At 48.7% G+C, this 20,069-nt stretch overlaps 1 protein-coding gene across 2 annotated transcripts in view; it reads right to left on the bottom strand.

The window, feature by feature from the left end:
- LOC144369095 (mitotic spindle assembly checkpoint protein MAD1-like) overlaps nt 1-20,069 on the bottom strand; it is a 270,352-nt gene that overhangs the window by 67,401 nt on the left and 182,882 nt on the right. For both annotated transcript variants that reach the window (XM_078028153.1, XM_078028154.1), the window contains exon 8: nt 17,857-17,913. In XM_078028153.1, the coding sequence (XP_077884279.1) occupies nt 17,857-17,913 (57 nt within the window). The remainder of the gene's footprint in view (nt 1-17,856; nt 17,914-20,069) is intronic.

The following is a 20,069-nucleotide window of genomic DNA, read 5'->3' as shown; positions in this document are numbered from 1 at the left end:
CAGGGGCTCACTGCCTGCCATGGCCAAAGAGCAATTTGTGCACATTACCCTGAATGTCTCCTGTTCCACTCAAATTTAATCTCCTAAAGAGAGGGCTTGTGCTGCCCAACTGCAATCTCTGAGGCTAATATACAAATTGATATTCCTTTCTCTGACAGGCTCTTCTAGATTAAGAGGCATGATTCCCAACAGTGCCTGGTCCAAATGAATCACGGGCCCGTGGAAAAGAGCTGGCAATTGCAGCCCTGGGGCAGTGACCAATGTGGTAGCAGCAAGTCCCTCAGTAAGTTGGGCTCAAGCACCTTGGGGACTACACCAGGGGCTACGTCGTGCTGAAAGCTCTGACTCAGGAGCAGGAGTTGACCCAGGTTGGCTGGCAGGGGAGAGGGAGGCTGACCAGCCTTTGAAACCAGGCACCCATGTGCTCCACCACTAGGGCTCCTCACCCACCACTATGTCCCTGCCAGCAGCCACACAGGATACAGGTCTTCAGGACCCGCTGAAGGAACATGCCCATCCCCAGGGAGAGCTCAGCGAGCCTAGACAGGCTGTTCTGAAAATGACAGAAAAAGTGAAGTCACGGAGAAATGGAGACCTGGCCCACCATTCACCCAGATGCAAATTACAGAGAACTTTCTGGGCTTCTGCTTTGTCTATTCCCTAAAACGGGCCCAAGAGCCTTATCACAGGGCTGCTTATGGAAGAAGTCAGACAGCAAGTTGAAGAGGCCAGCAAACGAACCTATCTGCCAAACACCCTGGAGGACAGGGGCTGGCAGAAGACCACTTATTCCTGTTTCTCCCCTCTCTTCACTTTGCACCAAGTTCATATGTTGTTTGCCAAAACATAAGTAAACACGAAACACACACATTCCCAGCATGGGCAGAACCTAACAGCACACACACTACCACGAAGGCTGCAGCATGGATACACTCGGGTGGCCCATGGAGTTGCACATGGCGTGCCTCCTATGCTGCTTCCCAGCAGCAGAATACCATGAGGAAACTCCTCGAGCTGTGTCTGGGGGATGATGGGCTCCTGGAGCCAGTTCACCACCTTGCCTCTCTGCCTCCAGCGTGGACAGATGTAACTGGGGGTGGGTAGCCTCATAATCGTGGCCTATTCTGTGGATTCTGACCACGCTGCAGGAAGGGGCCATTAGCAGGGTCCCTTGTCTCCCCTGGGTACCTGTTTCATAAACCGGGATGAAGCAAAGGTATCCCTCTGCTATGGCCCCCCCTAGCCACCAAGTCATTTAGCCTGCTCATTAATCTCCACCAAAAACTGGTAATAAAGCAATGGTGGAGCTGCAGAATGGTGGCCCAGGTAAGCAGGAGCACAGGTGGAAAGCATGGGTTGTGGCCCTGCAGAGACCGCCACATCAGAGCACAGCAAGCCAGGACATGATGACCTGTCATCTTGTGGTGCCCCAGCCCAGGCACAGTGCAGACACCTGCAACACATAGCACCACAGCCCAGAAAGCCTGTGCATTCATGGTTTGCCGACCTTGACCTTCCTCTTCCCCATGAGTGGCAGGGAAAACAGAAGTGGGTCAGACCCGAATGGGATTGCAGGGCTAACCAGTAGCATTGATACTTTTCCAAACACTGAATAACATTAATTTGGACTAATTACGTTGACCCAAGTGCTATATAAACCCCTTGACTAGCACATGCAAGCAGCAACTACTTTAGGGTCCCCTCTCACTCTTTGGAAGTTCTGTTTCTACTCAGACTTGAATAAATCCTACTCTTATCTGCACTCATCCTCATCAGTGGATTTCATTCTTCAAATATGTGAGACAAGAACTCATAAAGAAATTGGTGGTGAGCTGCTGAGGTCTGCTGTAACACTGGAGGGCAGAGCCCACCATTTAAGAACTGCAACCCATTTCTCAGCTACAGAGGCCCTCAGCTTATGCAGACCCCACCCACCCTAGCAGAAGCAAAGAATCTAGTTTCATCCCAAACTCTGGTTTCAACTGATAGCTTCTGTTTGGGCAAGAATGGGCCTGGGTGTGTGCAGGGCAACAGCGACAAGTGCTGCCTCTTGAGCTCCTCTTGGGTCTACCAAGAGCCAGGTCTTGGGGGACCCAGACCCCGCCACATTATGCTATGTCTTGTCAGGCTAGGGGCCCTATTCAGGAAGCCTCAGTAGAGGTGGCAGGACTCTGGCTCTAGTTTCAGACACAAGAGCCCAGGCTTACAGTTGACATCAAACCCGAAACTGAAGGTGTTGCCACTTGTATGTATCACCTAGACCAGGGTCAGACAGCTTCTGCAGGAAAGGGCCTATGGATTCCACCTTGCAGACTACATGGTCTCTGCTCATGCAGTGCACAAGCTGCTAGTGAACCAGTACAGCTAAGTTCCAAGAAAATTTTACTTACAGAAATTGCATCAGGCTGGGTTTGGCCTGTGGGCCAAAGTCTGCTCACTCCTGACCCAGACCAAACCATTATCATATGGATGAGAAAAATGTCAATCAGGACAATGGCCAAAAAGCTGAAGAGCACAGTTTGTGGAAATAGCTGGAATGACAGCACTCAGCACTTACCCAGCCTGCTCCACACGGCAGCCTTCCTAACAACCCTAAACCTGCATGCGCTGACACAAGGGCTCACAGGACAGCGCTTCACTCAGACAAGAAAGGGTCTCCACTGGCACTTCCAAGCAGTCCACCCGTAATGCACTGGACATACCTGAGGAAGGAAGACCTGTCTTGCACTAAGCACAACTTTTGAACGTCCTGCCAACATTCACACTGGTGCCAAAGCTATTTATAATTATCTGAGAATAGCCCGAGAAACATCGCCTTTGGTAAAAATCACAAAATATGTTCTTGTGCACTGTTAGTATCAGCACATTCTTCAGAGCAGCAGCTGTAGTCGTGCTGAGGAAGTACCAGTTCTTTTTGTTCAGAACTCAGCCACGAGCTACTCATCACTGCAGAAACCTGTGTGGATGGCAGGAGGTGCAAGTGTCGGCAGCTCCCGCAGAACCCACTCAGCCAGCAGTCCTGAGAGCGGCTGCAGTGCAGCGGCCCCACAGGCGCAGGGGACGTTGCCATGAATCCTGGTGACCTTGTGCCCAAGTCCATACACTGACACACACAGTACATATAGATCACTCTCCTCTTTACTCACACTTAGGACCAGTACAGATGTTGCTACCCCAAATACTGCAGGTGCAGGAGGCAAGGAAGGGGACATTACAACTTACTCATTCTCAAGGGGGATGCTGGGGCCAACAGGATCGAGGGATACCCTGCCAGGCCAAGTCACACACAAGAACAAGTCATAGAGAAGATGGAGATCCACATGTCAGAGTATTCCAGTCCAACTAGACTACTCCATGGAAAAAGAAACTCAGCGCTTGCCTGGTACTAGGTTTGATCCTCAGCACCACATAAAAATAAATAAATTAAATAAAGGCATGCTATCCAACTACAAATTTTTATTTATTTATTTTAAATAAAGGGCTGGGCTGGGCAACTGGGCAGAAAAGGCATTTGACAAAATCCAATGCATTTTGAAGATAAAAGTACTCAATGAGTAGGAATAGAAAGGAACTTCCATAACATGTTAAAGGACAAAGATGAGCACACATGGCTAACAGCATATTTAATGATGAAAAACTGACTGACAGTTTTCTCTTGAGATCAGGATCAAGAAAAGGATGTTCATTTTTACCATGGTTATGCAGCACTGTTCTGAAATCCAGTTAGGGTCACTGGCAAAAAAAAAAAAAAAGGCATTCAAACTGTAAAAACTACTTATAGATAACATTGATCTCACATGTTAAAAAAAAAAACAAAAAAAACCTCTAAAATTAAATCTATTAGAACTAATAAATGAATTTAGCAAAACTGTAAAATACAAGATTAACATAAAAAAATCCAGAGGCATTTCTATGGACTAGCAATGAACAAATCAAAAGGGAAATTAAGAAAACAATTTCATTTTTAATATTACCAAAGAGAATAAAATACAAGTATGTTTAAGTAAGAGGGTGAAAGACTTGTAATGCTATGAACTATAAAACATTGCTGAAAGGAATTAAAAGAAAACCTCAATATAAGTAAAGACTTTCTGTGCTCATGCTCACAGGTTAGAACACTATTACTGTTAAGACAGTAAGATTTCCCAAAGTTACATACAGATTCAATGCAACCCCAGTCAAAATCCCAAATGAAAACTTTTTTTTTCCAGAAATTGGGGGGGGACACTTATCCTAAAATTCATGTGGAACTGCAAGAGACCCTCAATAGCCAAGACAATCTTAAAGGAAAGAACATAAAGTTGACAGATTTTCCCCAACTTAGTACAAAGCTACAGTGATTAAAACAATCCGGCAATAGAATAAGGAAAGATAAACAGAACAGAACTGAGTCCCAAAATAAACCTAAATACCTATGATCGATCACTTGATTTTGTTTTGTTTTGGTTTTTTGGTACCAGAATGTTTTAGTCAGCTTTTTCACTGCTGTTGACTAAAGGATCTGACCAGAACAACTATAGAGGAGGAAAGGTTTATTTGAGGGCTCACAGTTTCAGAGGTCTTAGTCCACAGAAGGCCAGCTCCATTCCTCATGGCTGGAGGTGAGGCTAAACATCATGGCGGGAGAGGGTGGTACAGGGAAGGAACTCCCATCACGGTGATCAAGAAGCAGAGAAAGACTCCACTCTCCAGATATGAAATATATACCCTGTAGCGATATCCCAACTCCCACCTCCTCCAGCCACACCTACCACTTCAATTAATTCCTATAGGTGAATAAAATCACTGATGAGGTTAAGACTCCTACCATCCAACCATTTCTCCTCTGAACCTTCTTGCATTGTCTCACATGTGAGTTTTGGGGGGACACCTCAGACCTAAACCATAACACAGAAATTGAACCAAGGGGTACTTAACTACTGAACCATATCCCCAGCCTTTTTTATATTTTGAGACAAGGTCTGACTAAGTTGCTAAGGCCCTCACTAAGTTGCTGAGGCTGGCCTTGAACTTGCGATCTTCATGCCTCAGCCTCCTGAGTCGCTGGGATTACAGGCATATACCACTGTGCCTGACTCAGTTGCTTTTTAACAAGGATGCCAAGACCACTGAACAGGGAAAGAAGAGTCTCTTCACAAATGGTTTTGAGGCTACTGAACATCCACATACAAAGAATCAAGTTAGACCCCCTACCTCACACCATATTAAAAAATTAACTCAAAATGGATTAAAACCTATATGTAAAAGGTAAAATTACAAAACTCTTTAGAAGGAAACATAGGAGTAAATCCTCCTAACTTTGGATCAGGCAATGACTTATTAAGATATGGCACTGAAAAAAAATGATAAAATAAGACTTCATCAAAACTAAAACTTTCTGTATAACCAAAGCATTTTATCAAGAGAATAAAAAGACACACTACAGATAGGGAGCAGGTATTTGAAAATCATAACCCTGACAAAGATTTAGTATTCAGAATGCACAAAGAACTCCTGCAACTCATCAACAAAAAGATGGCCCAGTTTAAAAATGGGCAATGGAGCCGGGCATGGAGGCACACGCTGACCACCAGGGAGGTGCAAATCAAAGCCATAAGATACCACTTCACACCCACTAGGATGGCTCCAATCTGAAAACAAACAAACAAACAAAAAAACAAACCATAAAATGAGTGTTAGTTCTCTCACTCCTGATATGGTACTTTCTGTCTTCCCACTTTCTTTCCTGATTGCTTTGGCTAAGGGTTTATCAATTTGGTTGATCTTACAGACCAGATTTTGAATCTGATTTACACAATCCAAAGGTACATGCAAATAAGATGAAAACAACTGAATTTCAGGTAGGACAACTGCAGTTTTTCTAGGAGAGGAGTAGAGAGTGGGGCCAAGGCCAGGACAGTCCAGATACCCAAAGCAGGAAACAGCTAACACTTTAAGGTGGAGCTTTCCAAGCAGATGGCATAAAACCCAGACTGCAGCAGAACCAGGCATGGACTCCTGTGAGAGCTGCCCACACCAGCACAGAGCCCAGGAGCCTCCCTAGGTCATGATAGCCCAGTGCCCTAAACCTGCCTGGTGCTCCTGTCCATAGGTCCCTCCTCTCTGCGCAAGCCTAGCCTGCCAGCTGTGCCCTTAGCCCCAAAGCTTCATGGAACTTTAATGCTAATAGTGCTCATGGCTGCCTCCCCCACATGGCAAAATCTTTAAATAGAGACTGTGTATTCCAGTTTAATTTGAGAGGATGCATGGTTTGATCCCAGAGGCCTTACCTAATTCCACAAAGTAATAACCAGTGGAAAAGCTGGGCAACTTGCTCCCCCACACTCAACAGCAATTCTAATTAACGTGACCACTGCTGGGCACCAGAGGCAGCATTGCTCTTCCATGTGCACACACCCATGCAGTGTCACATGAACTTGCGATCTTCGTGACTCAGCCTCCTGAGTCGCTGGGATTATAGGCATGCACCACTGTGCCTGACTCAGTTGCTTTTTAACAAGGATGCCAAGACCATTGAATAGGGAACTCGACGACATATGTGAGTCTTCATCTGTGATAAATACCACTGGAGTGTTGGCGACACCGAGTGCTGGGTCTTAGAAGGCCCTGAGGCCACAACGGGCTCCCTAGGGCACAATCTGGGAAGAAATGGCTCATGTCTCCAAGAGGTGATTTTGAGATCAGGATGGGAACCTTGCCCAGAGGCCACCATCCTGCTCTACGTCCAGCCCATCACCAGGAGGGTCTCTGGAGAGGCTTCTGCTTCTTGGTAAGGTGAGGGAGGGATCTTAAATTAAGCCCTCGCTACCATTTCCATTCCAGCTTGGAGGGAGACATGGGCTACAAGAAGCTGTATAGCCAGTGACAGCTCACACAGACACCACCAGCTAAGCACAGCCAGTCCCTGAGCTGGGAAATAACTGCTTGTCAGAAAAAGAAGCCCCGCTAGAACCCAATAGTTTCCACCCGGGACAGCCAGCTCGTTGCTCTGAAGTGGTCCTTGGTGCCACCCTAGGGAGGAGGCCTCTGCAGAGCAGAGTGACTAAGCTCCAAAGGGATGGATAGTGCTGTACTGCCAGCGTTGGAAGGTCTGGGGTAGGTACATGGCCACTGACAGATAAGTCCTGAGCCAACTGTGCCTCTGCTCTAGGGCAGCAGAAGGCAGAGCCGTCGAGACTTGGAGGAAGCCAGTACTGAGAGGTGAAACAGAATAAAATCAACAGCAGTGCATGTCTAGAAGCAGTGCTACCTGGCACATGGAGGAGTGCCAACAGGCTTTAAGGGGGTTCCTGCCACCCCATCCGCCCTCGAAGAACAATGGCTCCAGGGCCTGATGAGTGAAGTCGGTGCACATGTGCTTCCACTGACTCTGATGCTTGACCAGAATCAATGAGGTGCCTCCTCCCTAGAACAGCAGGTAAGAAGCGAGGGTCTACAGCTAACTTCCTGCCTGCTGGATGCAGGACAATGAAATCTACCTAGGAGAAGCAACTGAACATGAAAGCCCCTATGGAAAGGAGCTTCCCCACCAAGCAGTTGCTCTAATCCGGAGGCTCCATGTCCTTGGAAGACCTTGCATGCATAGGTTACCCTGGCAAGGGCTCTCTGGAGCTTAGTGGCAGTTGACACAGGCATCCACATGGCCCCATGCTCCCTGGTTGGAGGGAAAGCCCAGGTGCACAAGGATCAAGCAACACTGGGACTGCGGAGCAGTGTGGAGGGCAAGACGTACCCGGGAGGAGCTGCTGGCAGGGCTCAGGAACGAAGGCAAGTGACTCTGGAAAAGCTGGCAGGGCAGGCTCTTCAGAGAAAGGAGAACTGCTCCTGCACCAGGCAGGGTCACCTGCCCTCTCTGAGACACTCCACCCCAAGAGGGAGCTCAGGACAGTGAGTGAGGGGCCTGGGGGCTTGAGCAGCATAGCAGAGGAGAAGTGCTGAAGGCTGACACAGCATGAAACTGGTAGCTGGAAAAGAGCTGAGCAGAGAGCGCCACCAAAGGTGCCCAGAGTTGAAATCACAAAGCACTGAGTACCTAGAACTAGGATGAGGGCAAGACCTGCCCCTTGGTGGAATTACTCCCAGCTTTCTAAAGATAAATTAACCAATTCTTCTTTTTGTGATTATAGACTAAATCTTTTTACCTTTTGTCTGGTAGAATCCACAGGGGTTCTTTCTGCTAAAGCATACACCTTCTCCTCCTCTCTCCTCTCCCTCCCCTAAGCCCAGCAGGGGTTATAAACAAGCAACCTGCCAGCAAAAGGAACTACAAACACCTGGGAGTGCATCTGCCAAGGGACACACACCAGAAGTACACCTAACAGAGGGGCAAGAACCTCCAGGTGGAGGGAAGGACAGAGAGGCCAACATGGGGAAGAAGCACATGAGGTGTCCATACTGCAAAGACCTCATGGGAGTCAGCCCATGGGTTACACAATTCCAACAGGGTTTCTAGGAACCCTGGGAAGCTGACTCTGAAGTTCACTTGAAAGAGAAACCATGAGGATGCCTAGGGCGATTCTGCAAAAGAAAACCACAGAAAGGTCTCACAGAATAGACACCACACACAGCATAGGGCTCTGCCACTCAGAATCTATGTCCTGGCGGCAGGGCTCCTTCCACAAAGGAACTTTTCTTCTACTTTTCTGAAGGTGAGTGGGGATCCACCTACCTTCTATGGCTAAGGGCCAGAAATTAAGCCACTGGAAACTTATTTTCTGGGCTAAGGTAACAACTTCAGACTACTGTTTCTAAAGTGCACCCTTGCAAGGTGACAGGGTCTTGGACCTTTGCTGACCTGATGGGAAGAGACAGAGGTGCATGGACAACCTGCTCCTAAATGTCCACATCTAATCAGTCAGCTGCTGGCCTGGCCCTGGCCCGTGCTCGGAGGCTGAGTTCTACTAGATCCCCCATTTCTGTGGAGCTCACAGGACACTTGGAAATGGCACCTCATGGCTGCAGTACAGGGTTCCCAGGGTTTGGAGGCACCTGGGACTGAGCTCCAGCAGGCTATCTCCTAACTATGTAAACATGGGCACATCACAGTCCTCACTGAGCCTGTTCCCTCCTCGGAATAATTGGAACCACAATTTGACCAACTTACGGGTTTGCCAGGAGGGTCATGGTAAAATAAGCCACACAGAGCACTGAGTATGTGACTGGAACAAAATGTGCAGCAGCAAACACTAGCTACCCTAAGATCACTGTGCCTAGGAAAATGCGATGGTGAGATGATGGTGGTGGTGATGACAATCATGTCCCACAAAGGCAGTATGAAAAAAGCGTGTCTGCATCAAAAAAATTGTGCACCATGATCAAGTAGGATTCATCCCTGGGATGCAAGGATGGTTCAATATACGGAAATCAATAAATGTTATTCACCACATCAATAGACTTAAAGATAAGAACCATACGATCATCTCGATAGATGCAGAGAAAGCATTCGACAAAGTACAGCATCCCTTTATGTTCAAAACATTAGAAAAACTAGGGAGAACAGGAACTTACCTTGACATTGTAAAAGCTGTCTATGCTAAGCCTCAGGCTAGCATCATTCTGAATGGAGAAAAGTTGAAGGCATTCCCTCTAAAATCTGAAACAAGACAGGGATGCCCTCTCTCACCACTTCTATTTAATTTAGTCCTTGAAATACTAGCCAGAGCAATTAGACAGACAAAAGAGATTAAAGGCATAAAAATAGGAAAAGAAGAACTTAAATTACCACTATTTGCGGATGACATGATTCTATACCTAGAAGACCCAAAAGGGTCTACAGAGAAACTACTAGAACTCAGGGCTGGGGATGTGGCTCAAGCGGTAGCGCGCTCGCCTGGAATGCATGCGGCCCGGGTTAGATCCTCAGCACCACATACAAACAAAGATGTTGTGTCTGCCGAGAACTAAAAAAATAAATAAATATTAAAAATTCTCTCTCTCTCTCTCCTCTCACTCTATCTTTTTTAAAAAAAATTTAAAAAAAGAAACTACTAGAACTAATAAATGAATTCAGCAAAGTGGCAGGATATAAAATCAACACGCATAAATCAAAGGCATTTCTGTATATCAGCGACAAATCTTCTGAAACGGAAATGAGGAAAAACACTCCATTCACAATACCCTCAAAAAAAAATAAAATACTTGGGAATCAACCTAACAAAAGAGGTGAAAGATTTATACAATGAAAACTACAGAACCCTAAAGAGAGAAGTAGAAGAAGATCTTAGAAGATGGAAAAATATACCCTGTTCATGGATAGGCAGAACTAACATTATCAAAATGGCGATATTACCAAAAGTTCTCTATAGGTTTAATGCAATGCCAATCAAAATCCCAATGACATTTCTTGTAGAAATAGATAAAGCAATCATGAAATTCATATGGAAAAATAAAAGACCCAGAATAGCAAAAGCAATTCTAAGCAGGAGTGTGAATCAGGCGGTATAGCGATACCAGATTTCAAACTATATTACAGAGTAATAGACAAAAACAGCATGGTACTGGTACCAAAACAGGCGGGTGGACCAATGGTATAGAATAGAGGACACAGAGACTAATCCACAAAGTTACAACTATCTTATATTTGATAAAGGGGCTAAAAGCATGCAATGGAGGAAGGATAGCATCTTCAACAAATGGTGTTGGGAAAACTGGAAATCCATATGCAACAAAATGAAACTGAATCCCTTTCTCTCGCCATGCACAAAAGTTAACTCAAAATGGATCAAGGACCTTGACATCAAATCAGAGACTCTGTGTCTGATAGAAGAAAAAGTTGGCTCCGATCTACATATTGTGGGGTCGGGCTCCAAATTCCTTAATAGGACACCCATAGCACAAGAGTTAATAACAAGAATCAACAAATGGGACTTACTTAAACTAAAAAGTTTTTTCTCAGCAAGAGAAACAATAAGAGAGGTAAATAGGGAGCCTACATCCTGGGAACAAATTTTTACTCCTCACACTTCAGATAGAGCCCTAATATCCAGAGTATACAAAGAACTCAAAAAATTAGACAATAAGACAACAAATAACCCAATCAACAAATGGGCCAAGGACCTGAACAGACAGACACTTCTCAGAGGAGGATATACAATCAATCAACAAGTACATGAAAAAATGTTCACCATCTCTAGCAGTCAGAGAAATGCAAATCAAAACCACCCTAAGATACCATTTCACTCCAGTAAGACTGGCAGCCACTATGAAGTCAAACAACAAGTGCTGGCGAGGATGTGGAGAAAAGGGTACACTTGTACATTGCTGGTTGGACTGCAAATTGGTGTGGCCAATTTGGAAAGCAGTATGGAGATTCATGGGAAAGCTGGGAATGGAACCACCATTTCACCCTGCTATTGCCCTTCTCGGACTATTCCCTGAAGATCTTAAAAGAGCATGCTACAGGGATACTGCCACATTGAGGTTCATAGCAGCACAATTCACAATAGCTAGACTGTGGAACCAACCCAGATACTCTTCAATAGATGAATGGATAAAAAAAATGTGGCATTTATACACCATGGAACATTATGCAGCACTAAAAAATGACAAAATCATGGAATTTGCAAGGAAATGGATGGCACTAGAGCAGATTATGCTTAGTGAAGCTAGTCAATCCCTAAAAAACAAATACCAAATGTCTTCTTTGATATAATGAGAGCAACTATGAACAGAGCAGGGAGGAAGAGCAGGAAGAAAAGACTAACATTAAACAGAGACATGAGATGGGAGGGAAAGGGAGAGAAAAGGGAAATTGCATGGAAATGAAGGGAGACCCTCGTTGCTATATAAAATTACATATAAGAGGTTGTGAGGGGAATGGGAAAATAAACAAGGAGAGAAATGAATTACAGTAGATGGGGTAGAGAGAGAAGACGTGAGGGAAGGGGAGGGGGGATAGTAGGGGATAGGAAAGGTAGCAGAATACAATAATTACTAATAGGGCATTATGTAAAATTGTGGATGTGTAACCGACGTGATTCTGCAATCTGCATTTGGGGTAAAATTGGGAGTTCATAACCCACTTCAATCTAATGTATGAAATATGATATGTCAAGAGCTTTGTAATGTTGTGAACAACCAATTAAAAAAAAAAGAGCATGTCTGCATGAAGGGAGGGACTAGCAGGGAAGAGGGATGGCGAAGTACATCTTCACCTGAAGGGACACCTGGGCTCTGCAACACTGAGCACATTCCAGGAGAAGGGACAGCACGAGAAGTGTGAGAAGAGGGCTACTCAGAGCAGGCAAGGGGCTGGGGGTCAGCGCAAGAGGGAGCGTGTATGGGTACGCCCTTGCCAGGTGGCAAGGACTAGGTGAAGACACAGGCTGGCCACACTCAAGATGAGAACATGCCAGACTGCTTGTCTACGTCCCAAATCCACGTGCTAAAATCTCACCCAGGGCGGTAGTCTCAGGAGGAACCTCTGGGAGATGATAAGATCCTGAAGGGTGACCAGTGCCCTCAAGGAAGGGGCCCAGGAGCTTGATCACCCCTCTCAACATACTAAGCAACAGCGAGAACCAGGGAGGAGCTTCACCAGACACTTAACCTTGGATATCCAGCCTCCAAAACTGCCAGCCTTATATTTCTTTAAGCCACCCAATGTGTGGCATTTTTGTTATAGCAGGGAGACAGTCCTGAGACACAGTCACAGCCTCCCTGAACCTTCAGAGTGAGATCCAGAAGAGGCACTTGGTAAATACTGCATCAGGTAAGTTTAGCCTGAATGCAAGAGGTGCTTAAAGGGAACCTGTTGTCTGCCTCAGTCTGTAAAAGTCCTCCCTCGCACCGAGGAGCCTTGACATGTACGCCAGAAATAAGACTAAAGGCAGAAGTCAGACTAATGGGCACAGGAAGAGAGCCCTGTGCCAGCTCCATGGCGCCCAATGAGGACCAGGCTACGGTCACCCCCAGCAATGCTGCACTAAGAGGCCTGGGTCTTTTCAAACGCACACATTCAGGCAGATTTGCCAGACATCCAAGGAACTTCCTCTCCCTCCAATTTGGGGACGAGGCAGTGAACGTTCAGGGAGCTACAACATGTATAATAGGAAAAATGAGAAATTATCCCCCATTTGTGCATGATATATCAAAGTGCATAAATGCATTCTACTGTCATGTATAACTAATTAAACAAACAACAATTAAAAATAAAATAAAGCTAAGAATAAAATGAAAACAAAGATTCTATGTCATACTTAAAAAAATAAAAATTAAAATAAATAGAAACTCAGCAAGCAAAGTGCCTGCCTGTGGCCACACTGCAGGGAGGGCTGCTCCTGTGTGCACGTGAGAGGCTCTAGGTGTGAAACGGGCACTCCGAGGATGGGAGAGAGGCCAGTGGAAGGAGGCCAGAGACTCAGACTTCAAACCTTTCTCCAGACTCACTTGGGACACACTTTGTGTGGCATAAAGTGAACTGGCTGCCCAAACCAGGGGACAGCCCTTAGCCTTCAGTGTCACCCATCCATCCTGCAGTCAGTTCTCCTCTAGAGCTCACCAACATCAATTTTCTCCAGCCTGGTGCCCAGTCACAAGCAGGACCTTCGCATAGAGTAACTGCTCTGCCAGTCTCCCTACCAGGAAGGGCTCACAGTTACTGGCTGGGCGGTGGGGGCCGAGCTGGCAGGTTGTGACAAGAGCAGAATCGTGATGGACAGGTAACAGTCACAAACACTGAAGAACCAGCTTGCTTCTGGTCCAAGATCCAACCTGGCATCAGCACCAAGGAGGACAGTGTACCAGCAAGGCCACCTAGGATGAGTCCAGCTCTTCCTTGCACATAACAAGAAGCCTGAGGCTCCAAGAAACCAAGTGGACTCCAGAGACGGCACACTCCTGCACATGAGGGCCCGATGCCCGGGGCCTTCACACAAGACACAGGGCTGCCTTACTGGAGGTCCCAGACGTGGGACCCTCTGTAGAACACTCTCTACCCAGGGCAAGCAGCCTCCGTACATGAAGGTGACTGTGGAGGGAGCAGACTAGGGTGACGGGAGGGCTGGTTGAGCCCTGGCTCTGCTGCAGCCACAGCACTTTCCTGGGACAGACTCACTTACCTCAGAGCTCTTGTGGGAGTGAGGAGTGAGGAGTAGGAGCCAAAGAAGAACCCCACTGGGGGAGACTGGAAACTGAGAGAAACAGATGCTTATTTACATCAAGCTGTGAGGGGTGTCATGCCTCTTAAACCAGAAAATAAACTCTCAATCCTCACTCTCTCAAGTATATAAAATATTTGAGGACTTTTTATAGTTGTGATGAAAACTTTCATCTCTTCAGCCACCACTAGCCATATCTAATTAGGATGAGGTGTGTTAGTGACAGGACTGTGGCCCGGGACTTCTTTCCTTGTGATATTAATTGCACTTAAAGAAAAAAGCATGAACTGTACTTATGTTCACTAATTAGTATGGTTTGCTGGTTAATAATGGGAAGTCAAACTGCCTTTGTCATGTCATCTGCAATTAGCTAGAGATGTTTAAAGTTCTCCTTTTCCTCCTGGCGGATGCGCTGAGAGAGGGGCTGCAGACATGGAGGTAGGGCTGCCTCCCCCAGCAGTCTTGGACACCTTGCGTAAGGAGTTCTCCAGATGGGCCACCTGACCCCACTGTTGAGGGCCCAAGGTGCCAGATAGTACCCCAAAAGCCATCTCTGCCATAGGGAATGGGGGCCTCAGAGGCAGAGCTGGTGGCACAGTGAACTCTGGCTGCCTTTATCCACGCCCATCTCTGGATGAAGAGCTGGTCCTGTGGGTATGGCAGCAGCACTCTGGTATGTATTCTACTTCGAATTCCAGGAGTGAGGGGTTCTGGTTTAGCCAGGGGACTGAGACCTGGAGTCCACTCTGCAGAGCCCATGGCTGTGGCCTCAGACCCAAGGCAAGCAGGATGGAAGGGGTGGCCTTGAGGTCGACAGCTCTGTCCCCCTGCCCCACTGTGGTTCCCATGGCCCCTCTGCTCTGGACTTTTCTCCCCAGAGGAGGAGGAGCCAGCCAGAGATGTCAGCCTCATCCCCTGGGAGCCAGCACAGAAGAGACCACAAGTCAGAACAAAAGAACAAGGCTGGGAACACAAGCTAAATCCACAAAAGGAGCAGAGCAAGCTAGCAGCAAAGGGACCCAGGAGCGCAGGAAGCGGGAGGGTGGAGAGAGCATCCCACATGGCCTCGCTAAGAGGCGCCTAGAGAGGAAGGGCACAGAATGTCCTGTTGGGATCACCCAGGCAGCCTGGGCAATCTGGGGCCACCTGCTACACGGGGCTACTAAAATAATTAAAACTGAAAAGTCAATTTGAGTTTCAGTAGGACTAGCCATAGTAACACTCATGACCAGAGACTCCCCTAACAGCTGGCACAGATAAAGCACGTTCCCATGGAGAATAGCCCCATAGGATGGGGCTGCCTAGCCTGGGGTCTGTGGCTCAGGGGAAACCACCTAGCAGGCTCAGTGAGGACAGACAGTCCCTGCTGGAGAGGAGCCTGGGGCCAGTCACACAGCCCACAGGAAACAGTGGCAGAGTCAGGATCTGAACACAGATGGCCAGGCCCTGGGTTTTTCCCCTGCCTCCCCGCCCAGCCTCCCCAAGGGCAGCATGAGGCCTGACTTAGCAGCAGATACCCCTTGGCCCCAGGTGCGCTGGTGGGAAGGTCAGAGGTAAGAGCAGATGCTGTTCCCCTGGCCCCCAGGCACTGCCATGTCTTATTTTCCTTTTAACTAGAAAGAAGGAGAGAGAAGTAAAATAAACAAGAAGAAATAAGCTGAGGTCTGGGCAGTCAGAGGCAGAGAGAAAAACCTGCGGTCAACATTCATCTGAAGGAAACCCACATGAGGAACCTGTACCCTGTCCACCTGCACCCCAGGGACATGCCCGGTGCAAGGTGCAGAACCTGCTCATGGAGGAGACCTGCAGCACCTGTGCCACAGGGGCTGCCCATGCCTACTCTGGCCTAAGGGCCCAAGAAGCTTCTATCTTCTCACCTCCCTGAGAAGAGACCCAGGGTTAGCAGTTTCTCCAAAGCCACATGGAAACAGGGGAGGGCAGGGGTCAGGGTCAAGGCACTCCTGCTCCTGAGGAAAAATAGAGGGTCCAAATTCAAGGGCAGCAGTGAGTGACCAGCCAGCTGCTTAGTCATAAAGCCACAGGCCTGGCATGTGCTTAGCACAACTCATTTCTAATTCCTCTTGGCCTCGTGCACATTATGAAAACAAGGCCCTTGGGCTCATTTCAGTTCAGGTCAACACCAAGGAAACCATGCATGTTGACACACAGAACATCAGGGTCTCCCTGGGGCTCAGTAAATGGATGCACCAGTCCTCAAGGAACACCCGGCCCCTACCTCAACCCTGGCTTCCTCAAAGTCAACGCGAAACAGGCCCTTGTTGAACTGCCTGGAGGACTCAGTTATTGAGGACAAAGTGTGGAATGTCCACAGGCCAAAGAAGAGGGGGTAGAGCTGCCCACCATGATGCTGAAACCTGGCAGCCAGAGTTCGGAGGATGCCGCAGACTATGAACCGCAGTGCAGCAGCAGCCAGAGTGGATGCGGGAGGTTTCAGAAGAGGTGGTAAGAATGATGCTCCTGACACTGAGCTGTGCTGCGGCCTGCCACCTGCCTCCTCACTGGCACCCAGATGTGGTTGGCCTGCAGCCCCACCCTGGCCCTCCTGGAAGGCTGCCTCAGCACAGCAGCGTGCTACTGCACCATCCACCATGAGGGCAAGGAGTCCTCCCAGGACCCCTTGCTGTCCCTCTACAGTTGACCTCCTGAGGCTTCAGGGCTGTTACCTAAGTGCTGCTATCCACATTCACTTCCGAAAAACCAGCCCTACCTGCCCTGGATGGCGCTTCTGGGGATCTCCAAGGGACAGCCTTCTCCCCTCCTGGCTTCTCCTGATAGGGTCTGGGAAGGAGCCTCTCTCCCAGGAAACACTTCCTTCTCCAGGACTTGAAACAAAAGTGCCCCCTCGGAGCCCTGGCTCACAGCTTCTGCCTGGATACGAGGCCAGGATGCAGGAGTGCCCAGAAACAGGCTCCGCTCTGGTTCCCTCCAGCTTCACACTATCTCCAGGATAGAAACGCCACCCAGGGCACAGGACTCCACTTAAACCTGGCGCAGGTCCTCAGGTTCTCTACAGCACCTGTGCCATTTTCCCTACAGCGAAGCCAGCCCTGCTTTCCATGGCCCTCCACCATCATCCTATCACCATCCTAATCCCCTGCCCCTCGGCCCTGGCCCCCTCTCCCTTTCCCTGCAGTCCTGTCTTCACTAGCAGCTCAGATCTTGCTGTTTATTCTCTGCGCAGTCACAGTTGGAACCCTCCACTGTGAGCCAGGAGGGCAGGAGCCTGTGCTGCTGGCTGCTGCATCCCCAGAGAAGCCAAGACTGTCCTTTAGTACTTGCTGAGTGGACAGCGAACATGCCAAGACTCCACACAGCTTCCCACAGGCGTCTCCGCTCTGCTCAGCCCCATATCTGGGCTTCTGCCCAGCAGGGACTCAACCAGACCTCTCTGGGGCCAACCCCACCTGTGCTGCTAGGGCCAGCAGGAGCCCAGCCCCCACTGCATCTCCTCATGGCTCACCTGAGCATCTCTGGCATCACGCGTCCTTCAGCGCCTGCTGCACATGTGGGGCAGTGGGAGCTACCCAGCAGAGGCCAGCAGTCTGCTACTGGCACAACTGGAACTCACTTTCCATCACACCACTCTTCCATTCTCCACACCATTTCCAAAGACAGGGAAGGACGCATGCCTGCAGGACAAGCCCTGACAGGGATAGGACTCTAGACCCAGGATCAAAGCAGTAAACTGTGGGCGGCCCTTTGCCACACAGTGACAGCTGAGCACCATTTCAGGACTCACCATGTCAGCTCTCTGTTTCTGGCCTCCCAGTTCCTCCAGAGCCTGCGTCAACTGGGCCTGCAAAATAAGACCAGGATGGTCAGAGGCTGTGTGTGAGCACTCCCTCCCAGGGCTGCAGCAAGGACCCTCTCCCACCTTCACTGCAGCCTCCTCTCCCTGCTGGGCCAGCAGGGCTGGGAGTTGGGCAGCAGGCAGCAGACCAGGTCAGCCAGGGTTGATTGCCCCTGCAGACAGGACAGGATCCTTGTTTGATGAATGTAACCGAGTGAATAGTCTGGTAACATGACACCCAAAATCTGTCCCAAACCCTGCTGCTGGGTTATGCATGGAGATAGGAGACACTTGGCATGGGGTGCTCAGTGCCCTCAGTTGATGGAGGAAACCATCCACCTCCCTCTGGCACATGCACATTCTAGAGAAACTGACTGATGTAGCTGTGCTGATAGGCTACATGCCACACAAACCTAAAACTCCAGATAGCCTGTTCTGAGTGGGCCATGGAAAGGCCAAGCAAAGAAGCAGGGAGTTCTTGACCAGATGAGCCAAGGGTGGCTGTACTGGGCCTGAGCTGTACTCCTCTTGACCAAGAGCCTATGAGCACGAAGGCACCATGTCTGCCGTAGCTGTGGGGCTGACATCACCAGCTCCGACTCCAGCCAAGACCAGCATCCCTGAGGCTGCCTGGAACCTGCTGAAGCAATCTAGCAACGAGAAGCTGCCTATGTGAGGCCCAGCAGCAGTTCCTGAGGCCACCTGGGAAGAAGCACAGACTAATCCCAGAGTGGCAGCACAGGGACCCAGCCCTATGGGTATGGTTGGCCTCCAGAGACACACGTGGCCTCTTCACTGGCCATGTCCTCAGGTCAGGGTAAGATCACATAGTGAGAATAGATCACAGCCCCCACAGGCACTGTCCAGGCTGCCTCTAATGGACAGGAAGCAACACATGGAGAAAGGGAGGATGCCGGCAAGGGAACATCCCCTGCCCTAAAGCTAACAGCATGGGCTCTGTCTCTAAAGCCACCATAAAGTGACTCGACCACATACAACTATGGTCATCTTCACAGAGCCAGGGAGAAAGCCCACCCCAGAAAGGCAGACTCCTTGTGCTGGAAGTTCTGCAAAAGGCTAAAAGGCTAGAGGAACCATCCCTCCAATTTGACTCCTGGGCAGCCACCTTCAGGAGGTAGCACCAACTGGACCTCCTCCTCGAGAGGCACCTGCAGACAGGGAGGGCAGCCGAGCACCTATGGAGGCTCCCAGCATGGCGACTCCTGACTGCTGTTAGCCACCTCTTCACAATCCTGGCAAAGAAGGAAAACTGAAGCCTAGAAGCCAAATCCCACCGCAAGCCTGATCAGTGGTCAGTGACCAGGGCAGGGGAGCTGGGGGCCAAAGTCCCGGGGCCTGTTCTCGGTGCACAACTCTTCCACTCTGCCCAGAGGAGGAGGCTGCTGTTTCTTGGGCAAGGGAAGCACAGCAGATGCTGACACCCCCACCACACTCCAAACATCTACAAAGCAATACAAAAACATAAGCTATGCGACAAAAAAGCGGGCAAGATGCACACTTCCCAGAACAGGAAACATATGACGGCGTGCACTGGAAGGCAATTAACATGGGCAGTAATGAGGAAAATGCAAATCAGGACCAACAAGGAGACACAAAAACTGCAAAATTCAGAACTCCTAGTTACAATACTAGAAGTGGAAAGGACGTAAGTCAATGGAGTCTTGTCTGTGGACATGGGGAAGGAAAACTATTGGGAAAACAATTTGGTCTTAAAGTTTAAATCTGCATAACCTATAAGTCAGTAATTCCACCCAAATATATATTCAAAGCAACTATTACACATGCTTTGACCACCCTACCTCTGTCCACTGGCCACTGAAAGATGGTGAGCAGCAGCTGCCTTTTCTGACTACAGTGCCCGCATCTGAGAGACAAACAGTGCCTGCTCGAGTACCAGCATCAGCAGGAACCCAGAAAGCTCCCCCAAATCAACAGACATGTCCCATCGATTACTACCAACTCCAGACAGAGCTGTGCCTCGGTAGGACAGTCAACCAGAACCAGACATCTGTGAATGTGCCATGTACATATGTGATGAGCACTGGGCGATATGTCACATCTTGTGGCTCAGTCAAGCACTTCTGGCAAAGAGGCCTCCTGAGCATGTGGCCTGGGCAAGCAGCAGGGTGAAAGGCACCTAC

The sequence above is a fragment of the Ictidomys tridecemlineatus genome, chromosome 12 (genome assembly GCF_052094955.1).
Source record: "Ictidomys tridecemlineatus isolate mIctTri1 chromosome 12, mIctTri1.hap1, whole genome shotgun sequence".
Classification (NCBI taxonomy): domain Eukaryota; kingdom Metazoa; phylum Chordata; class Mammalia; order Rodentia; family Sciuridae; genus Ictidomys; species Ictidomys tridecemlineatus.
This window is presented reverse-complemented; position numbering and strand designations above follow the sequence as displayed.